The sequence below is a fragment of the Rana temporaria genome, chromosome 1 (genome assembly GCF_905171775.1).
Source record: "Rana temporaria chromosome 1, aRanTem1.1, whole genome shotgun sequence".
NCBI lineage: Eukaryota > Metazoa > Chordata > Amphibia > Anura > Ranidae > Rana > Rana temporaria.
Window position 1 is genome coordinate 512736292 of NC_053489.1, and position 21708 is coordinate 512757999.

The 21708-nt window shown below is 44.7% G+C and overlaps 1 protein-coding gene across 1 annotated transcript in view; it reads right to left on the reverse strand.

Annotated features, from left to right (window-relative positions):
* MGAT4D (MGAT4 family member D) overlaps nt 1-21708 on the reverse strand; it is a 168154-nt gene that overhangs the window by 120096 nt on the left and 26350 nt on the right. The window contains exons 2-3 of the mRNA XM_040331296.1: nt 11385-11546; nt 1655-1798 (exon numbers count right to left, since the gene is read on the reverse strand). Coding sequence (XP_040187230.1) covers nt 1655-1798; nt 11385-11546 — 306 coding nt within the window. The remainder of the gene's footprint in view (nt 1-1654; nt 1799-11384; nt 11547-21708) is intronic.

Here is a 21708-nt window from a genome sequence, read left to right on the forward strand (position 1 = left end):
ATACAGCGCGTCACCAGTTGCCGAAAGAAGCCGAACGTCGGTGCGGCTCTATACGGCGCCTGCGCACCGACGTTCGGCTACTTTCGGGAACTCGTGACACGCTGTATGCTACGGTCGGAAGAACTGTCAATCAAATAGGAACGCCCAGTCCCGCAGCCCATACCCAGAAGACGCGGAATACATCTATACATTTATTATAGCAAAAGGTAAAAAGTATTGCATTTTTTTTCAAAATTGTCACTCTATTTTTGTTTATAGCGCAAAAAATACAAACCGAAGAGGTGATCAAATACCACCAAAAGAAAGCTCTATTTGTGGGAAAAAAGGATGCCAATTTTGTATGGGAGCCACGTTGCACGACCGCGCAATTGTCGGTTAAAGCGATGCAGTGCCGAATCGCAAAAAGGGGCAAGGGCCTTAACCTGCATAATGGTCCGGGTCTTAACCAGTTAATAGAACGATTGTTTCGCTCCATTACACGAAAGTAAGGTTAATAAAATAACTTGGATTACAAAATCTTCAGTTTTACTTAAATTAGTTGATGCAAAAATGTAAACGCCCCACAACAAAAACTATTACATCTAGTATTTTGTATAACCTCCATGATTTGCAAGGACATCACCAAGTCTTCTAGGCATGGAATGAACAAGTTGACAACATATTGCAACATCCATATTTTTACATTCTTCAAGAATGACCTCTTTTGGAGTCTGGATGCTGGATGGACAGTGAGGCGGGGTTCTCCACATCCAATTAGCACAGCAGGAGATTGTGACCTGCTCTCTATGGTTCACATATGTCCGGGGGAACTGCGGAGCGGATTACACAGAAACGCTGTGCATATTTCGCTCCGTTTCAGGGCCAAAGATTCGGCACCGATTTTTCCTCGAAACGGAGTACAGGTACATGCAGCGTTCCTGTGGGTTCCACGGCCGGTTTAGGTGTGAACCGAGCCTGAGGCTCAACTTGTCTCTTCAGAATTCCCCATAGGTGTTCCCCGATTGGGTTCAGATCAGGAGACACATGGATACAAACACACAGGGATTTTTTCAGAACAAAAAAGTAGGAATCTGCAACAAAAAGCTTGTTAAAATCCCTGTAAAAGTACATAGATCACCTAGAGGGGAATGTTTTTTTTTTTCTCAACAAAAGTGGATTAACGCTATTTTATAATGAATTGTCTGCTGGAAACCTGTTTAATGTGTAATTAGACTCACCTGTAGTTACATTTTTATTAATTAGGGTTTTGTTGTGTAAAATTTAGCTTTGCTCCTATGACTTTCATTTGGGTGTATTCATATTTGCAACATTGAAACAAATTGGGTTATGTCCACATGGCATGCCTACCATGTACATACAGTGCTTAGCAGATGCACTTACTCTGGAGAACTCAAGCTGTGAGTGCAACACTATATAGATCTATAGTCAGGCTACCATCATACTTTTTCAGCCCCCTACAACCTCACCCGTGTATGTCAACATCTGCCTACAGGGGGGGTCATGCTTACCTGTGGCTCCGTCCCTCGTTTTGGATGTGGTCCGTTTCATTATTGGTATATATGGTATATATTTGTTGGGAAAATGTTTTCAATAAACTAAAATTATGAAGAAATAAAAAAAAAAAGAAAAGAAATGTTGCCATCAATTGCCTCACCTCCTGTTCTGCCGTGTCCATAAAGCACGTTTGGCTGCAAACCATCTTCGTGTCCCAACAAATGAGGCAGAAACATGTAGATGTTCATAAACGGCAAAGGGAGTTTGCTGGTTATATTCAAGACTTTCCATTTTATCTCTTCAACTGAAAAGCAAATGAAAAACACTAAGAAGGTTGTTTATCGAAATCAGATGAATAAAATAGAAAATACATTTATATGCCTACTTGACAGCCAGTTAGATTTGTGCAAAAGTGGTACTTTGCCCATCTTTCCTAGGTTAAATTTGAGCTCAAGAAGTGCAGGAAAAATAGAGACAAGATAAGGACCTGCATAAACTTCAATAATCCTAACCTTGCATTGTTCATCTGTCCCACAGAAAGTTTTTGCAAGGAGATCAATAAACTATGCATATCCTAATACGCATTTTTACTTTTGCAGGCCAATTAAATAATATTATATATATATATATATATATATATATATATATATATATATATATATATATATATATATATATATATATATATATATATATATATATACATATATATATATATACATATACACACACACATATACACACACATATATACATACACACACACACACACATATATACATATATACACATATATATACACATACATATACACACACACACATATACACACACAGACACACACACACACACACACTTTTTATTTGTGCTTGTCGTCATTTACATAGCATAACTTTAAACCACATGCCGATTTACAGTGGAAGAACGGCATGGAAGCGTGACCAAAAACTCAATGCTCGCCTGCGGCCTGAAATTGCGTTGGAGAGGCAGAACGAGGAGATGCCTATGTAAACAAGGCATTTACCTGTTCTGCCTAGCAACATGACAGGGATCTACTGCTTTCCTTAATTGGGAGCAGTGATCTCTGTCATGTTGTAGGTAGCCCATCCCCCCTACAGTTAGAACACACTTAACCCATTGATCACTCCTTCCCTGCCAGTGACATTTATACAGTAATAAGTGGCTATTTTTAGCTCTGATCGCTGTATAAAAGTCAATAGTCAGAAAATGTGTCAAAAGTGTCCGATCTATCCGCCGCAGTATCAGTCACGATAAAAAAAAAAAAAAATCACAGATCGCTGCCATTACTAGTAAAAAATAAATAAAAAAATGCCATAAATCTTCCCCCTATTTTGTAGACGCTATAACTTTAGCGCAAACTAATCAATATACACCGATTGCAAATATTGTTTTACCAAAAATATGTAGAATACATAAACTGTGGAAGAAATTCGTTTTTTTTTTTATATATTTTTTGGGGATATTATAGCAAAAAGTAAAAAATATTGGGGGTCATTTACGAAAAGGCAAATCCACTTTGCACTACAAGTGCACTTGGAAGTGCAGTCGCTGTAAATCTGAGGGGTAGATCTGAAATGAGGGGAAGCTCTGCTGATTTCATCATCCAATCATGTGCAAGCTAAAATGCGTTTTTTTATTTTCCTTGCATGTCCCCCTCGGATCTACAGCGACTGCATTTCCAAGTGCACTTGCAGTGCAAAGTGTATTTGCCTTTTGTAAATTACCCCATTGTTTTTCAAAATTGTTGCTCTTTTTTAGTTTATAGCGCAAAAAATAAAAAATGACCAAATACCACCAAAAGAAAGCTCTATTTGTGGGAAGAAAGGACGTCAATTTTGTTTGGGCACATCGTCACACGACCGCGCAATTGTCAGCTAAAAATGTGCTTTAAAAAAAAAAAAATGGGGCTATTTATTACAGCAAACAAGTACAAAATAGGGTGTTTTTTCCCCAAAATGTTCGCCATTTTTTGCACTATAAACAAAAAAAGAGCGATCAAATGCCACCAAAAGAAAAACTTTATTTGTGGGAAAAAAAAGGTAGAATGTCACACGACCGTGCAATTGTCATTGAGCAGCCAATTCTTCCGGGGCTGATCAGTGTTGTGTCACAGTAAGCCCCGCCCTGACACAGTTAGAATCACTCCCTAGGACACACTTAATCCGTTCCTAACCCCCTAGTGGTTAACCCCTTCCCTGCAAGTCGCATTTATACAGTAATCAGTGCATTTTTATAGCACTGATCGCTGTATAAATGTGAAAGATCCCAAAATAGCGTCAAAAGTGTCTGATTTGTCTGCCATATTGTTGCAGTCATCAAAAAAAAAAAAATGCCATAAAACACTCCTATTTTGTAGACACTATAACTTTTGTGCAAACGCTTATTGCAATTTTTTTACCAAAAATATGTAGAAGAATATTTATCGGCCTAAACTGAGAAAAAAAATAGCTTTTAAAAAAAAAATGGGCATATTTATTGGAGCCTAAACGTACAAAATACTGTTTTGTTTTTTTTTTTCAAAATTGGCGCTCTATTTTTTGTTTATAGTGCAAAAAAAATAAAATATACCACCAAAAGAAAGCTATTTGTGAAAATAAAAATAAAAAAGGAGGATGTCAATTTTGTTGTGGAACCATGTTGTACTACGTGCAATTGTCAGTTAAAGCGACACAGTGCCGAATCGCAAAAAGTGGCCCAGTCATTTGGCAACCAAATCCTCCGGGGCTTTAGTGGTTAAAATTAGGGGCTGCTGAAATAATTAAAACAACCAATAAACATTCCTTGCAATGGAAGAGAAGCAAAATTGTAGTCAATGCCACCCTACACAATGTTTGGTCTGTACCCACTTCCTTCACCACATCATAAGGACTTGCAGAACATCAACTCAGCATAAGCTACTCAGAGTAAGCTACTTTAGCACCGTAGTAAGTATGGTTCAGACTGTTTAGGAAGACCAGACATGCATACATTTCCTGGTTTAAAGTTTACATCTCATCTGCCTGGCTGTTAGAGGCATGCGTTCCATTGAAGTCATTTGGGTGACCAGTTGAGATGCAAGCATTGCTTAACATTGTTAGACCCCTTTCACACTGGGGCGTTTTTCGGGCGTTTTTTAGGCGCTTTGCATAGTTGCCAACATTTGAAAAAAAATTCCAGGGACACTTTGCAGCACAGCTATTAATTAATTACCACACTCACTTCCCCGAAGCTCCACCCACTCCGCAGTATGTACAGGAGAGGAGGAGTGCAGAGGGTATGATGGGGGGAGTGTGTACAGGAGAGGAGGAGGAGTGCAGAGGGTATGATGGGGGCAGTGTGTACAGGAGAGGAGGAGGAGTGCAGAGGGTATGATGGGGGCAGTGTGTACAGGAGAGGAGGAGGAGTGCAGAGGGTATGATGGGGGCAGTGTGTACAGGAGAGGAGGAGGAGTGCAGAGGGTATGATGGGGGCAGTGTGTACAGGAGAGGAGGAGGAGTGCAGAGGGTATGATGGGGGCAGTGTGTACAGGAGAGGAGGAGGAGTGCAGAGGGTATGATGGGGGCAGTGTGTACAGGAGAGGAGGAGGAGTGCAGAGGGTATGATGGGGGCAGTGTGTACAGAAGAGGAGGAGGAGTGCAGAGGGTATGATGGGGGCAGTGTGTACAGAAGAGGAGGAGGAGGAGTGCAGAGGGTATGATGGGGGCAGTGTGTACAGGAGAGGAGGAGGAGGAGTGCAGAGGGTATGATGGGGGCAGTGTGTACAGGAGAGGAGGAGGAGGAGTGCAGAGGGTATGATGGGGGCAGTGTGTACAGGAGAGGAGGAGGAGTGCAGAGGGTATGATGGGGGCAGTGTGTACAGGAGAGGAGGAGGAGTGCAAAGGGTATGATGGGGGCAGTGTGTACAGAAGAGGAGGAGGAGGAGGAGTGCAGAGGGTATGATGGGGGCAGTGTGTACAGAAGAGGAGGAGGAGGAGTGCAGAGGGTATGATGGGGGCAGTGTGTACAGAAGAGGAGGAGGAGGAGTGCAGAGGGTATGATGGGGGCAGTGTGTACAGAAGAGGAGGAGGAGGAGGAGTGCAGAGGGTATGATGGGGGCAGTGTGTACAGAAGAGGAGGAGGAGGAGTGCAGAGGGTATGATGGGGGCAGTGTGTACAGAAGAGGAGGAGGAGGAGTGCAGAGGGTATGATGGGGGCAGTGTGTACAGAAGAGGAGGAGGAGGAGGAGTGCAGAGGGTATGATGGGGGCAGTGTGTACAGAAGAGGAGGAGGAGGAGTGCAGAGGGTATGATGGGGGCAGTGTGTACAGAAGAGGAGGAGGAGGAGTGCAGAGGGTATGATGGGGGCAGTGTGTACAGGAGAGGAGGAGGAGGAGTGCAGAGGGTATGATGGGGGCAGTGTGTACAGGAGAGGAGGAGGAGTGCAGAGGGTATGATGGGGGCAGTGTGTACAGGAGAGGAGGAGGAGTGCAGAGGGTATGATGGGGGCAGTGTGTACAGGAGAGGAGGAGGAGTGCAGAGGGTATGATGGGGGCAGTGTGTACAGGAGAGGAGGAGTGCAGAGGGTATGATGGGGGCAGTGTGTACAGGAGAGGAGGAGGAGTTCAGAGGGTATGATGGGGGCAGTGTGTACAGGAGAGGAGGAGGAGTGCAGAGGGTATGATGGGGGCTGTGTGTACAGGAGAGGAGGAGCGCAGAGGGTATGATGGGGGCAGTGTGTACAGGAGAGGAGGAGTGCAGAGGGTATGATGGGGCAGTATGTACAGGAGAGGAGGAGTGCAGAGGGTATGATGGGGGCAGTGTGTACAGGAGAGGAGGAGGAGTGCAGAGGGTATGATGGGGGCAGTATGTACAGGAGAGGAGGAGTGCAGAGGGTATGCTGGGGCAGTATGTACAGGAGAGGAGGAGTGCAGAGGGTATGCTGGGGCAGTATGTACAGGAGAGGAGGAGGAGTGCAGAGGGTATGCTGGGGCAGTATGTACAGGAGAGGAGGAGGAGTGCAGAGGGTATGATGGGCACAGTTAGTATGGGAGAGGAGTTTGGAGGGTATGGCGGTGGCAGTATGGAGAGGGATTTCTTGTGGTGTCTATGGGGTAATCAGGAAGTGATGTTGGGAAGATAAGGGAAGGTAAGTGACCATGGAATGATGTCCCTCAGCGGGGGGGGGGGGGGTATTTCGCTCGGAGTGATGTCTGTATGATGTGATCTGGGGGTGATGCAAGCTGGGGGCAGTATGTACAGGAGAGGGGGACTGAGAAGTGGTCAGATAGCGATGTATATAATAAAAAAAAACTCATCCACTAAAAACATTTAAAACAATGAATCATACAACAGTACTAGATGTAAGTACAGATCTATGTAATCCAGTTTATAGCACTCTGCATACAATCCAATTGCTCAGACTAGATAATGTGGGGTCATTTATAGCCATTCATGTAACCTGTGTGTAAGTGGTGAGTTCACACTTCTGATTGCACAGACTCAGAACCTGTATACATGTACAATCAGAGGTGTGAACTCACCACATACACACACAGGTTACATGAATGGCTATAAATGACCCCACATTATCTAGTCTGAGCAATTGGATTGGATGATGTTTGCACAGACTGTTCATGCTTAGAAGTGATCTGTCAAAATGTGTTTGGGCTGCAGACCTCAGCTTCCTCCCCCTCACTATCTCCTTTGATCCTTCTCCTAAGAAAAAATCTCCTTGAAAGTTTGTACTACTACTACTATCCACCCTAGGAAACTTCCCACAGAAAAGTTCAGCTCACTCACCTCCTCCCTTCCTCTGGCCAGCCGACAGGAGCTACAGTGAGCTCCGCCTCCAAGGTCTCACAGCACATCGCACTGCTGATTGGAGGGGGAGGCTGAGTCAGAGATAACAAGGACCCCGCACAGCACGAGACTGGAGGGAGGGGAGGGGACAGAAAGGAGCTTTGCATCCCAAACACACAGCGCAGGCTCAGGTCCCTGCTGAGACCCAAAAGCCGCACCTGCCTTCCCCAATAGCCGGGACAAGTCCCGGCAGGCTAAATTAGCTGGGACTAGGTCCCAAATAAGGGGATTGTCCCTTTAAAAACGGGACAGTTGGCAAGTATGGCTTTGGCGTTTAAAAAAAGCCTGTAAAGCGCCTGAAAGAAGCCTCATCTGCATTTCCAATGTGAAAGCCCAAGTGCTTTCAGAGGCCTTTCACACTGCCAGCGCCCGAAAAACGCTGGTAAAGCACTGCTAAGACCCCTTTCACACTGAGGCGCTTTTCAGGCGCTTTGGCGTTAAAAAAAAGCTTCCTCAATGGGAAGGGGGCTTTAGGAGCGGTGTATTAACCGCTCCTAAAGCGCTGCAAAGAAGCTGCATGCAGGACTTTTTTTGACGCCCTGCCAGCTCAGCGCCTCAGTGTGAAAGCACTCAGGCTTTCACATTGGGATTGCAGATGCAGCTTCTTTCAGGCGCTTTTTTTTAACGCTAAGACCACTTTCACACTGGGGTGTTTTTCAGGCGCTTTAGTGTGAAAGCACTCGAGCTTTCACATTGGGATTGCAGATGCAGCTTCTTTCAGGCGTTTTACAGGCGCTTTTTTTAACGCTAAAGCGCTTGAAAAATGCCCCAGTGTGAAAGGGCCCTTAGGGTCTCCTGCACACGGTACTGATGTTTGAGCTTCTGCTTTTCTTGTAAATTCAGGCGTTTGTTTTGCGCATATCAATGCAAGTATTTAAGCACTCACGCACACAAGTCCTTCCTAGGAAAAATTAATTCATATTTGCTCTCACCAGCGGAAAATATTGACCAGGAATGCAGATTCTCCCATTTTATATTTTACTGAGGAATATTCAGCGTTCATCTCCGCCGGGAGAAGACATTGATTTATAGTGGCTATAGCAGCCGCTAGTGATAATCGCACGTAAAACCCAGCATGCTGGTTGCACCCAGGTTGAGCGATCAGCTTGGTACATTCAGCCTGCCCATACACCAGTTAAAAAGTATGGCCTGCCTAATGCTAGGTTAATGGTAAGAGCTAGAATGATGGGCATAGTGTTATGCTTTAGGGCTGCCAATTACAATACCATGCCTTGCTACTGATCAGCAATATACTGGATTCCTTTTAATAGTAGTATTACCTGTTCTAAAAAAAAAATTGCATGTTAAAGGCAAGGCAACCTTTAACCAAGATACTATTTTTCACAATGAATATTTGTCATTTAAACCCCGTCAACCGTTTTGTTGACATGTAGCTGACAAACCCTGTTGTAATATTCAATGACTCCTGGAAGCCACTATAGAGCATTTTCAGTACTGCCCGCATTAGGGCTCATTCACACTGCAGCTTAAGCGGAATTTGAGCTTTTATTTCTCTGCCTCTAAAATGTCCCATCAATTCTTAGAGCACAAGCTGCCATCATTCCCACAGGACTTGTACTGACATGGGGAGATTACTAGCACTATCTAAGGCCTGGTTCACACCTATGCATTTTGGTGCATTGTTCGTTTTTCCAGAAACACACCATTTGCCATCCTAAAAATCACTGTGAAGCATATGCTTCAGTGTAATTCTCCCTGCTCGTTTTAGTTATATTTAGTGTGTTAGAGGTAAAAAGGGTTCATGTGTTACAGGCTGATTGATATGTTAATGACCCTTCCTCAGCCAGCTCCCTATTTCAAAGAGTTAATTGACTCTCTTGTGTGTATTGTTCTAAATGTTAATTGAAAGGAATGTGTCTGATCAGGTTAAACATAGCGGAGCCGAACTGGCTAGATACTGATTAGTTCAAAGAAATATCCTTATTTCAAAGGATCTGTATTGAAGACCCCCCACTGTGTGAGGGGGGGGCGGAGATTGTCATTGTAACAGTTGTAACCACATATAAGCTCTGTGTTATACCATTAAAAGTCTGTGTTGTTCCAGCAGTAAGCTTGTCTCATGTGTGGCTATTTGGGGCGATTCCATGGACTCCTACTTGTGGAGTATTGGGTGATTTTCGTTATGGGAAGAAGGGACTGTTTGACGGGGATATCATACCAATACCGTCACAATCACATTCACATCTGTGCATTTTATGGAAAGGGCCAGAGACTTTGCTGGTTTTTGGTTCCATAGACTTCAATGGATCAAAAACATGTATTGAAAAAACAAAAAATGCATCTGGAATATGCAAACTGCAACCTGCATAGGTGTGAACCAGGCCCAACTCATTTATAACAAGTTGACAACCTTGCCCTTTCATGTCCAACAACTTGAAAGTGACACATAGCTAGTGCTTTTATACAATCTAGATAAGCTTCAGTGGAAAATGTCTCCACATTTTATGTTTACATACAAGAGTGAGTCTAGGGCTGTGACTAATGATTATTTTCATAATCGATTAGTTGGCCGATTATCGTTTAGATTAATTGGATAATAAACTTAAAGTGGTTGTAAACCCACTATTTTGACTTTTACCTACAGGTAAGCCTATAACAAGGCCTACCTGTAGGTAAGGAGAATATCTCCTAAACCTGCACGGTTTAGGAGATATTCCCCTCGCAATGCGGGTGGCGCATGCGCAGGGGGGAATCCACGGCGAAAGGATCGGCATCTGCCAGACCCTGCCGATTTTAAATCGCACGCGCGGGAGTGACGTCATCGCCGCTCCAGCCAATCACAGCGCTGGAGCAGCGATACCCGGAAGACACGCCGGAGCAAGATGACATCCTGCTCGGCGTGGACCAGGTAAGTGGTGGTCACCTCGTTCCGAGGTAAGTATTTCATAATCGGCTAGTATGCGGTGCATACTAGCCGACTATGCCTTTTGCCTTGCAGGTTTAAAAAAAAAAAAAAAAAAAGTTTATGCGGTTTACAACCGCTTTAAGTAATGTGTGGTGCATAATTTAGTTAATACGTTAAAAAAAAAAAAAAAAAAGAAGTCTGTTTATTCTTAAATATCTATACGCAGTGTTAAATATAAATAACCAACTATATGTTAGGGAGCAAAGTCTTTAATCCACTATATGATCATTTTTAATATAATGCCCAATACTGGTAAAAGTTTACTTTAAATTTAATGCCTTATATTACCTCCAGTCTATCGGCCTTCACCTTCTCTGGGTTCAGATGCCGATCTTCCTGTACAGTCCTTAAGGTGATTTTTGTTTTTAAACAAACATGTTATACTAACCTGCTCTGTGTAATGGTTTTGCACAGAGCAGCCCTGATTCCCCTCTTCTAGGACCCCCCCCACCGGCGCTTCTGGCTCCTCCTGCTTTCAGAGTGCCCCAAAAGCAAGCTGCAAAGTATAGCATAGAGTGCCCCTATGGCAAGGTTAAAAAAAAAACAAAAAAAAAAAAACTTCTGCCTTTAGAACCACTCAATTCCTGAGCAGGACTACATGTCCCAAGAGGCATTGCTCCTCGCACATTTAAATTTTCACAGGCAGTTATTGATATATATTAGGGGGCGGTATACAGAGCAGTATGTGTGCTGCACTGTGTCTTCTGATGTAAACAAATGATGCATTCTGAATGCAAACCAACTAATCGGCTGGCCGATTAATCAATTATGAAAATAGTTGACAACTATTTTCATAATCGATTAGTTGTTTCCAACAAGAGAAAACCCTCGCGTGCTTTGATAAGCTTTCCATGCATTATGGTCTTAAAGTATATCCACTTCTCATAATCTGACATCTACTGCCAGACATAACACTTAAAACTAAAAGCACTGCTATAGAGGAGATGCAAGTTAATGAGAAGCTGAAAGCCTTATTTCTCCTATGAATTCCTGAGCAATCTCTGTACTCATATTATGATCTTACTAGCACTTGGGACAGTCTTCAGGCAATTAAGATCCACAGATGTGACTTGGATTAACGTATCAAAACTTTCCATATAGTTCGATTTTTCTAAGGGCATCAATACCTGTGTGATTTTCAAATGCATTCCTCTTCTCTGCAACCGCACGCTTAATTTCATCTAAAACAGTACTCAGATCTTGAGATCTTTTTCGGTTCTCTTGCTCTGCGTGAAATAGTCTTCGCTGGAGTTCTAGAAACTGCTTTTCATACGTGTCTGTTCCATACTCTGTAAAAGAAGAGAGGAAAACTACAATAAGCGAGCATACTCTGGTTACCACATTACTGGTTGCCCCAATTTAAACACTCACGTAACCTAAAACTCCAATTACGTCACAAAAATTCATTCAAAATCAAAATTGTATAAAAGTTCTCAGACTGACAGAACTTTAGATATTTACTCGCATGAAATATTATACCAATGTAATGTAACTCTGCTTAAAAAGCTAGTCATATCAGGTTTAAAGAAAGAAGCAGAGGGTTTCAATGAGATTACGAAGCAGGCATCTCACTGTGTCTACAACAGTGTATTCTGACATTTACAGAACTTCATCACATACGGATTTTAGGGTTGTCCCGATACCACTTTAAGAGTGGTATCAGGACAAGTACCGATACTTTCTCCCCCAAAAGTACTCGCCGATAACGATTATTTTTATTAATCTCATGTGACAGTGGCACATGTGTCAGTTTTTTTTTTTACAATTATTCATTACTTTTTTTTTTTTTTAAGGAGGGGGGGGGGGGGTGTTGGACAGCGTCCGTGTGCTTTTTCTTTTATTTCTATTTAAATTTTTTACATTACATTATTTTTATTTTATTTTTTTATCAGCCCTGTTGGGGGGCTTTGGTGAGATATCAGGGGTCTTAACAGACCTCTGACATCTCCCCTTTGAGACAGAGAAAGGGAATAAGGACACAGATTCCCCAGTCCCTTTTTCAGCAGCCTCAGCTGCGCTGAAAATGAATGGAGAGAAGACAGAGGCTCCTCTTCATTTATAAACTGAAACATTGTAAACACAGTTACGATGTTTCAGTAATGTGAATGGACAGAGTCAGTGATCACTGACTCTGTAAATTCCGAACAGTAAGGTGCAGGATTTACCGGCTCCTACCTGACAGATCAAGGGGGTGGAGGTGGAGCATGGAGGGAGAGAGCAGCATGGAGGGGGACACGGAGGGAGAGAGCAGCATGGAGGGGGACACGGAGGGAGAGAGCAGCATGGAGGGGGACAGCAGCAAAACGGAGGGGGGCTGGAGGAGGATACGGGGACAGTCAGTGGTGATCGTGTGTGGGGGGCGTTACAAGCACCAAACACCGCTGATTTTAAAGCAGCTGAAAGCCGGGGGAGAGAAGCGGAGAAACAAATTTTAAATCTATACAGCGGTGATTGGTGCTTGTAACTCCCCCACCGCACTGATCACCGCTGACTGTACAAGTATCAGGTGAAGCATCGGGAGCATTTGCCCAAGTACTCGGGCAAATGCTCGGTATCGGTACTAGGACAACCCTAACTGATTTCATATTAAAAAAGTCTAAGGCCCCTTTCACACTACCACGACTTCAAAGTCACCACCCCTCATGTTGAGGGCATGCGGCCTGACATGGTTCAGGAGGGGGAGGCGGCGCTCGGCCCTACCACCTTTCCTGACCGGCCAGGCTTAAGGGTTCTCCTTAAAATTCATACCAGACCGAAGGGCCCCGTATGCTCTTAGAGAAACCCATGCCGTTTTTGTTTTATTTGTGTGGAGTTCCCCCTCAAGATCATCAGAGCACAAGTTGCATGCCAAAGTCGGATCAGGCAAGATCCGACTTCAGTGATAGTCAATGGGCTGGAGTAGAATCAAAGTCGGACCAAAGTAGTGCAGGGAGCATTTTCAAAGTCGGACCAGTTAAGACATCATGCGACATGAGCTCCCAATTTAGGAGCGTTTGTCGTACCAGTGTGAACCCGGCCTGAAAGAGGCCTAAACATCTTCCAGCCTTCAGAATAGCACCCATACTCTCTTCAATCACTCTTCTACATATAATATACAGTATAACATACTGCATTTAATACAGAACCACTACCACAAAAATTGGTGTTGCCATAACAATAATTAGTAATACATGTAACGCTTGTATATATATATATATATATTTTTTTTTTTTTTTTAATTTTACATGCTTTTATAATTTGAACCACATCTGTATGCATGTCAAACTGGTCAGTAAAAGCGAGTGACAACGGTTGGCATAAACCACAAAAATTGTCACTGTCAGGGCGGTAAGAAAGCAGAACTCTCTTCCGCAAGTGGTGGTGTCGGCGGGGAGTATTGCTATTTTTAAAACACTCTTGGACATGCATCTAAAAAGCAGAGTTCCACCCAAAAATGGAACTTGCGCTTATCCGATCCTTACCCCCCTCCAGTGTCACATTTGGCACCTTTCAGGGGGGGGTAGCAGATCTGTCTAATCCAGGTATTTTTTCCCACTTCAGATGATAGATCGCTGCAAATTCTGTGGCGATCTAAGCCATGTCTGACCCCTGTTCCACCGAACCCCCCCCCCCCCGCTTTTTTTCTGGGAGACACACAGGTCCCAGAAAAGAGCAAGGACCAGTCAGGACATGCAGCGTGACTCGTGCATGCACAGTAGGGAACCACCTGCAAGGCTTCACTTCCCGATTCCCTTACTGAAGATGTCGGCACCTCCACCAGGGAGCCGAGGGACGGTCGGCTTCGGGTGAGGACATCACGGGCACCCTGGACAGGTAAGTGTCCTTATTTTAAAGGAGTCAGTAGCTGCTGACTTAATAATTATTTTTTTCGGCGGAACTCTGCTTTAAAGAACATACAGGGATATAGAAAATGATCAACATTGACACACATACACCTACACAAAAGTTAAATTGGATTGTATTGATTCAACCTTACCAACTATGTAACTATGTATTTTCATTGTTTTTATAAAGGTTTTTTTTTTTTTCTCCTTTACGTTAATCTAATCTGGAGTTAAGGTTTAATTAGTTCATCTTAAATAAAAATCCATTTAAATCTACTAGTCCATGTGACACTTTCTCCAAGGGTATCTCTGTTGGTCCTCCATAGATAGAGGCGCCACACTACAACAGAAAGTTTGGTACTGGCCAAATCACCTGGTGGTAATAAAATCCTAAAAACAGAAAACCAAAGCAGTCACCACATGCAAGAATTGGTAAACCACAGTATATTAAGTTTTTTGGGCTTTAATTATGCTTTACACTTCATGTAAACATTGAAAAGTTACAAATAAAAAGGCACATGAAATGAAAAAAGGAATGCACACCATCAAACAAGCATTTATCAGAAAATAATGTTTCTATAATAATTGTGTCTTTAAAGATCCCGTAGTGTGCTCTGTCTTGTGACCTTCGAATACCCTTAGCAATTTCATTCTGGCCCATAAATGATTTAATGTGTGCAGCTCAAGGAGAGCTCTCAATTTGAAAGATGTAAAAGGAACATACAAGTGAATATGAAACATTGGTGCTATGTATTTGAAGGAAATTGTGGCCTGCTAATTTTGTTAAGTGCTTTCAGGCTTCCCATTATGGCAATCCATAAACATAATGGTTTCTATATACCGTATCCCTTTGTGACACAAAGTCTTATTAGCAGCCAAGTAAAGCATTTCAGCCAGACAGAGGAAACTCCAGGGACGCTCATCTGTTCTAAATGTATTGTCACCTCCATGCAATACACATACTGTGTTGAAATATATCAACATATTATGCCTCACTCCACATTATTGAATACCATATAACAGCCTTCAAATTTTCCACTCGCCTACTCAAATTTTGCAAGTGGAAAATAAAGGGGTGGTTCCCCCTAAAACAAATTTCTAACAATACATTCGTAAGACCCGTTACACTGCGGGTAGGCTGGCTTTTGTTTTGTTTTTTTAGTACATACCTCGATACCGTCGTTTCGTCCCTTGGCGGTGGGCGTTCCTAGTTGATTGACGTTCCTCCGACGGGCACATAGGTGACGTCACGACTTTACGAAAGAAGCCGAACGTCGCTGCGCAGGCGCCGTATAGAGCCGACTCTATACGGCCCCTGCGCAATGACGTTCGGCTTCTGTCGGAAAGTCGTGACGCGCAGTATGCGCCCGTCGGAGGAATGTCAATCAACTAGGAACGCCCACCGCCAAGGGACGAAACGACGGTATCGAGGTATGTACTAAAAAAACAAAACAAAAGCCAGCCTACCCGCAGTGTAACGGGTCTTACGAATGTATTGTTAGAAATTTGTTTTAGGGGGAACCACCCCTATAAGGGCTGGCGAGTGTGGGCTGCCTCGGAGCAGGGGAGGGCACTGCTGGCAGGCGGGGTTGAATGGGAGCTGTTTTTCCAACGATCGCCCCAGGGAAGAGAGAAGAGCAGACGGCTGGATCATAAGGCCCCTTTCACACGAACGGCTGTTCTGCCGCAGTTAAAAGCATGTTTATTTTCTGTTGAAATTCAAGACTCCAGGCACAGCGACCAGCTGCATTTGTACAGTGCGATTAGCTGCGGCACAATATTGAACGGGGATCCGACTTGGACTTTGCCAATACCAGGCACTGTGTATGGTATGAATCTTGAGGGGGAACTCCACGCCAAATTTTAAATAAAAAACCGGCATGGGTTCCCCCTCCAAGAGCATACGCAGCTAAAAGCACCATTCTATCCAATTTTAACTTCACCCCAAAACAAGCAGACTTCCTCAACGGAGGAGGTGCAACTTTAAACAGCCACCTGCAAAAACGAACGTCTGAAAAAAGCATGAGAAGATGCACTCACAGCAACCATGTAAATTCTGGAAAAAGCGAGCAAGTCGCCGCCCCACACATCTGTGAGACCGACGCATGATGTCGAAAAAAAAAAAAAAAAAAAAAAAAAATAGAAAGCACCAATTGCCCTAGTCGAAAGTGCAGTGACCAGAAAGGGGGGCCCGCCCCTTTAGAGCATAGGCCTGTATGACAGCCTGCCTGATACACTGAGAAATGGTGGTCGACAAGACCGCCAGGCCCTTTTTTGGACCAGACACCAACACAAAAGAGAGTCAGAACCCAGTGCCCGATCCACAAAGCACTTACCTGGAAATTTGCGGCGGTGTATCGTAAATCTGTCCAGCGCAAGGCGGGCCAATTCAAATGGGGCGGGTACCATTTAAATTAGGCGCGCTCCCGCGCCGGACGTACTGCGCATGCTCCTGACGCAAATTTCCCGACGTGCTTTGCGCGAAATTACGACGCGCCAACGTTTTGTGAATCGCGAAGTGAAAAAAAGACTTGCGCCGGGAAAAAAAAAATGTTTTAAAAAATTTGAGAGGCGACTCGGGAAAGACGGTATACTTTTACATGGTGTAGTAATTTTCCACTTTGTAAAAGGTGCCCTATCTTTGCGACGGCAAACTAACACTCGCGGCGACGTAACGCCGAGAAAAAGCTTTGTGGATCGCCGTAACTCCTAATTTGCATACCAGACGCTGGTTTACGACGCAAACTCCCCCCAGCGGTGGCCGCGGTACTGCATCCTAAGATCCGACAGTGTAAAACTATTACACCTGTCGGATCTTAGGGATATCTATGCGCAACTGATTCTATGAATCAGTCGCATAGATAGAAACAGGGATACGACGGCGTATCAGGAGAAACGCCGTCGTATCCCTTTTGTGAATCTGGCCCAATGTCCTTATTCTGGCGAAAGGCTGAAAACCACCTTCGGAAGAAGGGAAGGTCGTGGGCGCACCACCACCTAAACCTTATGTAGGATCAATCATGGCAGCTTGCAAGACAAGACCGCCAACTCAGAAACCCCTCTAACAGAGGTAAAGGCCACTAAAGGGGCCACCTTCTGAGATAGTGTCAAGAGAAAATCTCTGATGTTTCCAAAAGGAAGGTTCCTGAAGAACCAAAAGCACCAGAGTCAAAACTCATGGGTGAAGAAATGGGCCAAGAGGGGAAAGTATATGACAAACCCCCTGCACACAAAAAGGGACCCACCAGGGAACGGGCCGCAAAAAGGCCACTGAAAGAACACAGCCAAGGCTGAAATCTGCCCCCAAACGGTGCTTTAAGCAATTTTTAGATCCACTCCAAGCTGTAAAAACAGCAGGACCCTGAACACAGAGTACGTCCGTGGACGTCACTCCATCCCTTCGCACCAAGAGATGTAGGCCTGCCAGGTGCGACGGTAGATCTTCCAGAAGAAGACTACCGTGCCCTCAGCATTTTTGAGATGACCGAGTCGGACAGACCCCGGTCACTTAAAGTCTGGCTTCCAATAGCCATGTTGAGCAAGTCAGTGACTGTACAACAGGAGGAAGTATGGGACCTCGAGACAGAGGGACCTCCCGCCCTGGCAACCGCCAGGGTACCTCCGCTACCAGGTGCCCAATATCGGCACTCTGTGGAGAAGCCACTACAATGGAGGAACGGCAAGAAGTCGCCGATACAGACCCCACAGGGCCACCAGCGCGACTGACTTCAACACCCTTGCGGTGGAGACGAGCGGCCAGGAGATCCATGTCCTGTGAGGCTCACCTCCTGCAAGGGAGCCGAAACACACCAAGCACAAAGACCAATCGCCCTGGTCCAGCATCTGGCAACTCCAGTAGTCCGCCTGCCGGTATACCTTATGGTAGACCGAAGCCACGGTCGTGGCGTTGTCTGGCTGAAACCAGATCGGACGAACTTGCAACCTCCTCGACCACGAGGAGCAGCATAGCCTGATCGCCTAAAATAGTAGGACAATGAACCTGGAATTCCCAGGCGGTCTCCCACCCAGGCACTAGCCAGGCCCGACCCTGGGTAGCTACTGAGACCAGACGAGAGCGGGCACATTCAGGAAAGGTGTGGCCGTAGGTCCACGCAAGTCCAGCGACTCAGGGCCGACTGGACCCCCCAGGTGCCCCCACAACCCGTGAAGCTGGCATCCGTCGTAAACACAGACCACTGGAAAGAAAAAAACAACTTCCCGGACCGAGTCGGGGGATCTCCGTCACCAACTCAGAGAGACTGACTAGGTGACGCACCGGAATCTGATGATTTCAGAGACAAGAGATTTTTACCACCTGGACAGTATTTCCCTTGGAAAACCCGAGTGTGGAACTGGGCATACAGTACCGCCTCCAGGTGCCCGGAGAGAAGACCGATTGCGTGATGCCAATACCTTCACAGCAGACTGAAGAGTCTGCAATTTCTCCAGGGGATCAACCCTAGATACTCCAACGCTAAGTCGGAACCTAGCATGCCCAGGATTTGAACCCTGGGTCGCACACATGGAAGGCGGGCTTGCTGCCACTGAGCTACACCTTCTGGCCTAAACGTTTAACACCCATCCGAGGGTCTGAATGGAAATAACACATCCACTAGGTCTGAGACAGAAGCTGCTCTCAGAAGAAAGTCGTCCAAGTAGCCAATGAGGCAAAGCCTCGCTGTCCCAACAAAGTTAGGATAAGTGCGAGCTCCTAGCTGAAAACCCATGGTGCCGACGCCAGATCAAAAGGGAGGGCCACAGGCTGACAGAGACCCTCTCTCATCATGAAGCACAGAAAAAACACTGACATGCGCAAAACGGGACATGCATGTATACGTCCCTGATGTCTGACGCCGCCAGGACGTCCCCCGGATGGAGCGCAGCTACCGCCGAACGAATGGATTCCATGCGGAACTACCCGATGTTCACAAAGGTATTCAGGGCCTGGGGCCCATAGAAAATCCCAAACCTCTGGTCCTGCAAGAAAGGTAAAATTACCTTGCAGCTTAGCAAGTCCCACACTGACCGACAGGCCGGCAGAGGAAGACACGAGGAAAGAACTTTGTTCTTTGGATAGTAGGAAACCCCATCTAGTACTCCGAAGAGACCACCTTGCAGACCCACTGGTCTGAGAGCAGGGAGGCTTCACCGAATTGTGAACCTGCAAGCCGCCCCTCCCACCTAGAGACAGGGAGGGAGGGCTACATACATTGGCAGGATTTGGGTGCCGGCGTGATCGGCTTACGCACCCAGGGACGGATTAGTCCCCCCGCTGGGCCTTTGACGGTCTGGGAGGGTTGCCCATAAATAATACGCACACATAGTGTGTATGTATATTATGTAGGTGTATGCACACATGCCTTTGGAGGAAAATGGAGTACCTGTAGGAAACCCACGCAGACACAGGGAGCGACAATGCAAGCTCCAGGCAGATTGGCGTCAGTGTCCGGATTCGAACCAATGACTCTCTTGCTGCCAAGTAATTACACCACCGTGTGCATAAAACCATTCTGAAACAGAAGCCCTGGATAACAAGGGCGCTCGTGGCCCTCGTGTTGAAAAGTTTGGAGACCCCTGCTGTACACCAATGGTCTCCAAACTATAGCCCGAAGGCAAGATGTGGCCCTTTGCTTGCCTTTATCCGGGCTCTTGGAGCACTGTTCCTCCCAATGACAACAATGGGGCACTGTTTCTCCCACTGACATCAATGACAGGTCACTATTCTTCCCACTGTTACCAATGATGGGGCATTATTCCTTCCTCTGATACCAATTACGGGGGACTATTCCACCCACTGACACCTATGAAAGGGCACAATTTATTTCTCCCATGAATACCAATGATGGGGCACTATACCTCCCACTGACACCAACAATGGGATACTATTCCTTCCACTGACACCAACAATGGGGCATGGTTTACTCCCATTGATGCTGGGGCATTTCCTACTCTCACTGGCCACAGCCTGGCCCCTTTAAAATCTGAAGGACAGTAAACTGGCCCTTTGTTTAGAAAGTTTGGAGATCGCTGGTGTAAAAAAATGCCTCCAGGTTGCCATATTGCATTACATTTTTACAGCACTGCAGAATAACATGGTAATTTTCTAATAACATTAACAGCCGCTTCACACTGCCCTACTGCGCTTTGGGCAAAGTGCAGCTAACCTGTGCTCTTCATGTGGGTTAGCTCCCTTTTCCTTGTGGGAGATAATTGAAGTCTATAGGAATGCACAGCCAACCCACACAAAAACCTTTTCAGTCAAAACTTGTGAGGCAGTGTGAAGACACCCTAAATTATGATATGGCATGTGCAGCTACTACATATGCCAGAATTTTTTGATTTAATATATATTTTTTCACAAAAGTGGAGTTACCTTTTAGGATGCTAGGAAAGATCAATAGGAAGTCGGACAATTGTGGTGTACATAGGCTTTAAAGCCTATGTAAACGCAATTATTTTTTGGTGGTTTTGGAGACAGCATTGGGTTATGTTGTACACGTGCGCGGTATTGAAAAATAGGTATTTTATACATATGAAATGGTCATCCAAGACGAATAAAGGGCTTTAGTTATGAATATGCTTTGCAAAGCAGATTCATAACAGAGCCCAGCTGCATTCAGAGAGGGACATGGACACTAGCCATGTAGGACAGGCATGAGATGGAACTAGGAAAATGGCTCCGGTCTTGGATCAGACTTATTCATAAGAAACCAAACAAACAATGACACATTATAAGGCATCACACCCTGCCAAGTTTTTGGTAGCTAATAAAGTACCTACTTATTAAAATAATCTAGGTTAACATTATCAGATTACACTATTATTATTGTTGTAATCTCAAAAATGGACCTCAAGCTTCTTATCCACCCCCTTTATTCCCTGCCAATTATTTCTGTGCTCACTGAAGAAATGTGTAGATAGTATAAACTTGCTGCTAATATATTAGGATAAAGCAGTGAACAGCATCATCAGTGTGGATGTGACAGCCATATGCTTATTAAGGCCCTATTCACACCTCATTCAAAAATGCTGGATGAGAGAGAAAAAATACATTTAAAAATGTGTAATATTATATATATATATATATACATATATACATACATACATACATACATACATATATAAAAGAAGGTGCAGTACAACAAGGCCTACTGCTGCACTTCCGGCGCCAGGAAGCGAATCGATCTTTCAACCAAAGTGATAGTGAGGTGGTGACACACTATCTATAGGTGTAGACACAATACCAATAATGTAAGGTGTTGTTTCTAAAAGCAGCTATTTAAAATAAATGGTGACCCATCTATAAAGTGTAAACTAAAAAGTTATCAAATAAAAGTGAACTGTTGTTCAAAGTGATAAAACAGCGCTATAAACAGATATACTCTGTTCAGATGGATATCCTGAATAGGTGATGGTGAGGGAGGTGATCGATCAATGGTATATAAGCACCTTATACCAAACAAAATTTGATTTGTGAATGCACCAAAATTGTGGATAAGTCGCCCAAAAAGGAGGAAATAGGCTTACCACAGCAAATCTAAGTGAGATTTGCTAACAAACCATCTGTGTATTCAGGTACTGTGCGGGTTAAACCAACTCAGGCGGGGGTACATAGGAGGCAAAGAAA